Source organism: Alligator sinensis, unplaced genomic scaffold (assembly GCF_000455745.1).
Source record: "Alligator sinensis unplaced genomic scaffold, ASM45574v1 scaffold442_1, whole genome shotgun sequence".
NCBI classification, from domain to species: domain Eukaryota; kingdom Metazoa; phylum Chordata; order Crocodylia; family Alligatoridae; genus Alligator; species Alligator sinensis.
The window spans coordinates 5,231,138-5,239,094 of NW_005841829.1; the positions used below are offsets into that span (position 1 = coordinate 5,231,138).

Here is a 7,957-nt window from a genome sequence, read left to right on the forward strand (position 1 = left end):
GTAAATCTTAACCCAACATATTTGTGCATACTTTCCATGAATATGAAGAAACAAACAAAAAGGATTCTTAGTTACTGTCCGAGACAGATGTTTATGTTGAACATCCTGGAAACTTCTCTTTCACAACTGCACCTGAACTGACTTGAACAGAAATACGAATATACATGATCTATATATTGTTTTTGCCTACTTCCATGCTAAAAACATTTAAACCAAAGAGGGATAACAACAGAGACTGTACACTGGGGTTTAATGCAGTTATCTCCCTTCCCACCCCCCCACAAAACACCACACGCACATACCCTACGTATGGTTGCAATAAAATTAAGAATCAAACTAAAACCATTAAAAGCTTTATCTTCTATCCAAATTCCACATTACATTAGAGGTTTAGTTACAGACACACACAAAAAACAATTAGCCTTGCTTTATATAAATTTGGATTTCTTAAAGAACAAAAAATCTTAATAGGACTATCATGAATACAGAGGACAGAAGATTCAAGTCATAACATGCTTTCATATGATTTGAGATATGAAAGCTAAAGTAAGAAGATTATTAAGATGCTTCTGAAGATTGGAGCCAGGTATCTCGACACTTCCATTCCCAAATTATATAGCATAGAATGAGTTCAAGATGCCGAGTATGATTCAATTATATTCTCTTTCACTTGTGACAAATACTTGTGTTCATGTAGATTCAAAAGTCTAATGCAACTCTGACCAAAGCCAAGCACATCACTGGCTTCCACACCCTATTCTACTAATAGGAATCTCAATCCTTATCTGCAGTACCCAACTACTTTATAACCACACATCTCAAAACCAAGAAATGACACTTATGCCACATCACACAGGGTTTTTTTGCAACATGTATAGCACACAGGAAGTCACCATCACTATTTTATATTTTTTAAACACACAAAGATATAGTGCATAATGTTACACATTTAAAAGTTAATAAAATGTAGGAAACAAATCTTATGATTTTGTACAAGATACATTTTTCTATGAACTTACACATGTGCAACTCTCTAACAAAAACAAACTACATTTCCAACTGAAATTAAACCAAGGTAAAAATCAATCTGTGCATGTTTCCAATCCAAGTAGTAAAATGCTTATAAAAGTTATGAAGAATTAGTTCTTCACACTGCATGAAGATAGGAAAGAGGAGGTAAGACCTTTAAATTAAGGATTTGGTATGAAATTTTAACGATATTTAAAAAGTTCACCTCACTAATTCAGAAGGCATTTATAAGGGCATGATCTACCTATTGTAGAAAATCAACTCCTAAAAAGACAAACATTGTCAAGTGAAGAGAACGTAAATTTCAAATCAGGACAAAACTGAAGACTAATTTAATGACAACAAAAAATAATTCTCTGTCAGTTGATTAACTTTATTACTGTATGAATGTATAAAACAGCACTATTTAAACAGACAAATACTGACTAACCTCCTATCCTGCAGCTTCACCTGCACAGGTGGGCCCCTACACCGAGCCCCTGCAGAAGGAACAAACAACTAAGCACATGAATGCCACTACAGATTCATGGCTTGTATATAGCATCTTCATGTTGAGCCTGGGGGCATCAATCAGTATGTACCACCCACTCTCCTCCTACACACCCATTAAAGAAAAAGAAAAAGAAAATTAAAAACAACAAATACACAAATCTGGGAGCTTTGCTGCCCTTGAGTAGCCCTAAACATGGATAAGCATTTCTGAGGCTACTCTAAGAGTGCCTAGTTTCTTGGATTTGGCAAGAGTAAGAGCATGAAGCATGCTTCTCAGCAGTGAACCAAATCCATGAGAGAGGCAGTGAAGGCAAGCCCTCAATGTATTAAATCAGGAGCCAAAAAGATACTCAGATCAATTATCACAGTTATCATAGCACTGCTCCTTTCACACAACAGCATCTCTGGAAGTTAAAAATAACAATAGTCTATTGCTGAAGACTTAAATACATCACAAGACAAAATACATTACCACCACCGCAAAGACAAGGTAAAATAAATAATTTCGTAGGAAAGCATCTTGCTGTTTATCCCATATTTTAGTAATCCATGTAACTAAACCTAAGTATTCAGCCACCTGTAAACCAATCCCTGCAACATTTTATCCTAATTAAGAAAAATTACTCAATTTGTATTATGTTTATTACATTTGACAAAACAAAATGCAATAAAATGAGCTCATCACAGAAAATACTGCTAAAGAAAGCTGCATGTCTACATTGACTTTACTTTTATGTCCACCTGAAGTTAACTGCAAGAGAGTCAAACTGTACTGTTAGTTTCCAAGAGCAAGTTAAAGTAGTTTCTAATACCACCCCTTGCCACAAAAGTTCCCTGACCATCTGTGTGAATTTACTATACAAGTTTCCCCTTCTTCCATCCCTGCTCTTAACTGTTCCGTGAAAAGTTCTCATGTAAGAAAGGAAATTGACTATAAAAAAGTTACACAAAAAACTGAAGAAACTATCAGATCCAAATTAAGAGATACGCATTCCCAATTTTTAGTTACTTACAGCAGTTGCAAAAATATTCCATGGGGGTGAGAGAAGAATATTATCTCTAAGGATGCAACCAATTCTCATCTTCTGCAATTCTTATAAACTCACTATGGTATAAACTAACATGATATTTTGTTTGCCGGTATACGTATACAAGTTCCAGTAAAAAAGATAAACACCTTTCCTGTTTCTTTCTAAAGCCAATCATGCAAGTAAATTGTTTCTTCCTTATGGTTTTTACTAGTGATGAGCTTGCAAGATCACCTGCTCAACTAGAAGATGTTTACATACATCTGTAGCATTACATTTTTAATCCTCTGATCAACTACAAAATGTCAAAGGACATTCTAAGCATAAATGGTCAAAAAAGTCCATTGCTATGCGGGGCGGGGAAACAATCTGAGAACTTAAATGCTGTACATGGACACCTACCATTTGTTTAACGCAACAAATTCAAGCACTTCTGCAAATCCATATATTAGATGATAGCACCCAATGCCTTCCAACATAAGCCTCGCATTGAATCTAGACTCATCTTCCAAAAATAATATGTTGACATTAACTTAAGAATTACTATGCTGAATAATGTGGTAGCAGAAATAAAACTACAAGAAATGGGCAAATCAGAGCCCTGCACATGGCCCCTGCCACTTGGGAATTTTTGGGAGTTCCTGGAACAGAAAGGAATGAGGGGGGGCTTATAGGCCAAACAGAAGAATGCAAAGAGTCCCTGACTTGTGCAATAAGTTTGTCTCACACATCCTACAGTGCATTTTTGACTCGTCATTATTTGCATTTATAAAAATGCTGAAAAGGAAGCTTCCTAGATACTTTAAACAACTTTGTCATCACTTCAAAAATGTGAGCTGGGCATAATTCAAGATAATCAGTGAAATATCTTACTCTAACAAATCCCCTTGCTTCATGAAAGAAACTGAAAGGCTGCTGGTATCACATTTAAGTTCTCTCAGGACCCACTCCTGTCACACCTAGAAGAACACGACTTCTTGATTATGGGAAGGGTTGTATGTGGCTTGAAATTAGTTAATGCTTCAACTGGGGGGTAGGGGAGACAGGACATCTAGCTGTGACCATCCACTTGGCCCTCTTATGATATGTTTTTTGTTAGCCAGTTTTGTGGGTTTAAAAAAAGAGAAAAAAGTAGTCAGCTCTTCAGGGAATCTGCATAACAGACAGCACACAGTGGTGGGAGTCTATTGACAATAAATGAAAAATTCCATGAGTATGCCATGTAAAACAGTACTGATAATTATAAAGTGAGAAAGAAAAGCTAAATGAAGAGAAGACCACCATTTTTGTGGGGAAAAGAGGCTTTTTTTCAGTATGCCCATTTATGACTGAAGATATTTTTCCATGCGAGAAAAACATCACATTATCAGAAAGAAGTTGTGGGCAATATTAGCTGTTGCTGCTGCTATTTGTAAAGAGAGGATTGTTCCTAGATTTAAGAAATAGATTAGACAAGCACTGATATGGGATTGTTTGGATAGGAATGATCCTGTTTTGTACAGGGCACTGGACTAGATAACCTCCTGAAGACCTTTCCAAACCTACTGGGTTTTTTTAATGAGTCTATAATACTTGGGGCACAAGTCACAAAACTAGCATCCAAGTTTCAAAGAATATAAGGTATTGTATTATACAACCCTTAACTCACATATACAGTCCCAAACACTTCATGGGTGCTCTTAAGTAGAGATTGCTACTTAGCATGAATAAAATTTGCAGGCAAGACTGACATAATTACCCCAAAGACTTAAATCTATCCAAAGATTAAGCATTAGGCATCAATTAAGCATCGATATTAAATCTGTACTGTCAGATGATTTCCAGTCTACTTTGCCATGTTATACAGATCATGCAGTAGTTTTATTTATGACAGGAAGATAGCATAACTGGAAGAATTTAGAACAATTGTATTAAAGTTTATAAATAGTACTCCAATATGTCCAGAACACCTGAAAGTAATTTAGGTTTATTTGGAAAAAAATGTTTGCTACATATCAGTGTAAGATCATAATCAGCATACTTGGAAAAAAGGAGAAAAATAGGCATGTTGGGAAGAATGCAAGGTCATGGAGAAAGCTGTGCACTGTTTATTGTAAGGTTGCAGCTAAAACAGATCAGGCTTTCAAATAGTTAGATCTTTGAATTTTTTTATTTATTTTTTTTAAATACAAAAAAAGTTGCAACAAACCAAGTACAAAACTGCTGCTATTTGACAGCAAGTCAATTATTTGGTTTCCCAGTCTTAAATTTATTCCTTTTAACTGGAACTGAAAAAAAAAAAAAAAAAACCAAACCAACAACACAGGAAGTTGAGTAAACAATGCTCAGAATTCTGGACCACACATCACTCTGCCCATTTATCACGCTGTAGTTATTTATTACCCACTTTATTTTCCTGATTTTCAGTATGCTGCCTCCTCCACAGCTGCCAAAAAGCTCTCACACTCCAAGGAGGCAAAACACAATCCCAGTCCAAAACGGATCAGATTAGTTGTACAGTATACTCAGACTTTCATTACCATGGCAATGCAGTATGAATTAACATGGAAGTAGTCTTCACCTTTCCAAGTTTCTGTCAGGTGTAATTTATTTATGTTTTTGCTACTTATCTCCTGGATCTTAAATAAAAGACATCAGAAATGTACCTTCCTTTCAACAGCTTGCCTACATGCAATCTTCGGAACATTTTTTCCAAGTGAATACATTCAAAAGGATGAAAAAGTAGAACAATTTAAGGTTATTGCAAGACATTGGGCATTGAAAACATCCGTACCTGTGGAAGTGCAGTATTTAGCTGCCTCTGCAAGGAATCTCTTTCATGACCAACTTCATGTAGCTTGCCCTGTGTCAAAGCTAGTGTCTCTTGAGTTTCTCTTAGTGTTTCCAGGAGACGATCCCTCTCTTCCAGCATAGACACCATTAACTGCTCAAAATGAGAATCAGCATCCGATTGTAACGGGGAGCTTGAACCATGGCCTCCATTTCCCCCAGAGGGAATCTCTGCCTCACTGATGGTTGGCATCACCTCACACATCATCTTGAAATTAAGAAATTAAATTCAGGCCATTAATTATTAGCAATAAAGTACAGAATACAAATCCAAAAACAAAAATGTTCATAAGCCTAGGGAGATACAATGATGTTTTTCCCCCCCAAGAGTGAGGCCTGTCCCTTGCATTCTGGGCAGGCTTACCCGAGAGTTTTCCCAAACGTGGGAAACTCGACTACACAGTTGCATAGGAAAGTGGGAATGCTTTCTTGCTTTCCCTGGCTCGCTCCTTGATCTTTTGGTTAGGAGCAAACAAGACTAGGGGGCATCTGAACCCCAGGGTCTCTGGGCCCTGGGCTTGCATGTAGGATGCCTGCCAGAGTTTTGGGGAGTATCCGAAGCCCCAGACTGATGCGTCTGGGAAGGAAGATACTTCCCCAGCGGTAGAGCCACATGGACTTGAATGACTGAGCTCTGCTCAGTTGAAATTTGAAACTTGGCTTTTGGGATTTGCCCAAGTGAATTTGGAACTGATTTGGCCCTTGAAACAAAATACATAAAATGAAAAAAAGAAAAAAAACCCCTATCGAAGAATCTTATCTACACCACATACGTGTGTATCTGTAATACACCATCTGTTTAATCCCACCCGTGACAGCAATACTAGAAGCTAACCTAACCTAGATAAGACACCATGTTGTATGTGAAGAGAGAAGCAAAGCCTAAGACCAAACCTGAAACAAATTCCCCTGTGCCAGCTGCAGGAAAAACAACTGGGTTGTATGTTGGACAATATTAAAAGATAGGTTTTTCAAAGTGGGAGAAAATAATTCTCATTCATTCAGAAGTAAACTGGTCACTCTGAATATGAGGTTAATTGCAATAAAAGGCATGTATACAGAGTGGGGGATTTCCCCCCTCTACAAATAGGACATCCCAACTTGCTACAGCTTAACCCTATGCACACAGCCAAACATCTATAGTTTACTGGATTTAAGGCTATATAAACCAGTGTCTTAGGTTTGAAAAATATTACTATTGCAGTTTTGTTACAGCATCACTTCCTACCAATGCCAACTCTGTTGAAAAGCTACACACATCTACCTCACTATTTCTGATGCCAATTTATAAAGGATGCATGTGCTTTGTTTAAAAAGTTGTTTGGACCTTTAAACAGTATTAAGCACACCTCAACCCAAAAACAACAACAACAAAAACACAAGCCACACATATTGAAGCCTATCATACTTCTTTCAAACTCTTGATACTGCACTCCGCCATCCTGGGAAGAGGCACTACTTTCAGCTGCCACCAAAGCCACAAAAATCTCTATTGGACCATTTTACTGCATGAAAATTAGCAACAGCAGATTTCTGCACCCGGATGCAGCCACAGGGAAAGCCAAGAGGTCAACCCGGAGAAAGTGAAAACGAAAAGAAAGGCCTTTCAAGGTCTTAAATACTAAACAAACAGGACTTGACTGCTAGCCAGCACGCTACATCAGCAGCTGTCAGATATAAAAAGAGGGACTGAGACACAGGCAGAGAGTACGATAAAAATATAAACTTGGAAGTATCGTTGTTGTACACCCCACCATGCTTAGTAATGGCAAAAGCATAAGGCCTCATGCTGGAGGGATCCTACATTTTACAGCCTGGTTTGAATCCTGGGCCACCCAGACTTCAGAACCAAGGGAAGTTTCTGTCCTCCTGCATTTGAAAAGCAACGAAATACGTAACCGACAATACCACAGTGTCAACTGCCATCAACTTTTCTCACGGGAACTGAACAAATGATGGTTTATGAAGTTACACGTGCAACTTTTAAACTATCCCTAACGAAAGTACGGTGCCTACTTCCCAATACTGGAGCTCCTAAGGCAGTCGTTAAACTTATTTGTGACAAGTGGAGCCCGCACTTCTGAATTAATGAGAAGCTCCCCGGGAAGGCCTGTCCCAAGCACCAGCGCTGTTTTATACCGGGGCTTTTAAGCTGATCTGAGGCAGGCGCCGGCCACCCACTGCTCGCTGCTTTACCTTGGTTGATGAAACAAAGCAGGGTCACCGCGGGCCCAGGGTTTCGGCAGCACCAGGTCTCCCCCGCGGCTTTCTCCTCTCCTAGCCCCGCTGCGGGAGCCACGAGCCCCTGTAGCGGCGCGGAGCTGCCATCCAACGCCCTGCAATGTCCGTCCCCGGCGCCCCGAGCCGGAGCAAGAGGCGGCGGAGCGCAGAGCAGGGCCCCCGAGTCCCCCAAGCACCAGCCCGGCCTCAGCTCCTCTCCTCCCCGCTGCCAGCCCTCGGCGCCGCCGGGACCATGGGCGGGGGAACGTGTCCGCTGCCGCCTCACCGCCGCCCTCGCCCGCGTCTCCGGCTCCGGGCGGGGGAAGCAGCCGCCGCTCCTGGGCGCTGGGGGCGCCGCC

At 39.8% G+C, this 7,957-nt stretch overlaps 1 protein-coding gene across 1 annotated transcript in view; it reads right to left on the reverse strand.

Annotated features, from left to right (window-relative positions):
* PPFIA1 (PTPRF interacting protein alpha 1) overlaps positions 1-7,951 on the reverse strand; it is an 86,393-nt gene extending 78,442 nt beyond the window's left edge. The window contains 2 exon segments of the mRNA XM_025197913.1: positions 5,323-5,586; positions 7,575-7,951. Coding sequence (XP_025053698.1) covers positions 5,323-5,586 — 264 coding nt within the window. The 5' untranslated portion in view covers positions 7,575-7,951.
* Between the last annotated feature and the right edge of the window lie 6 nt (positions 7,952-7,957).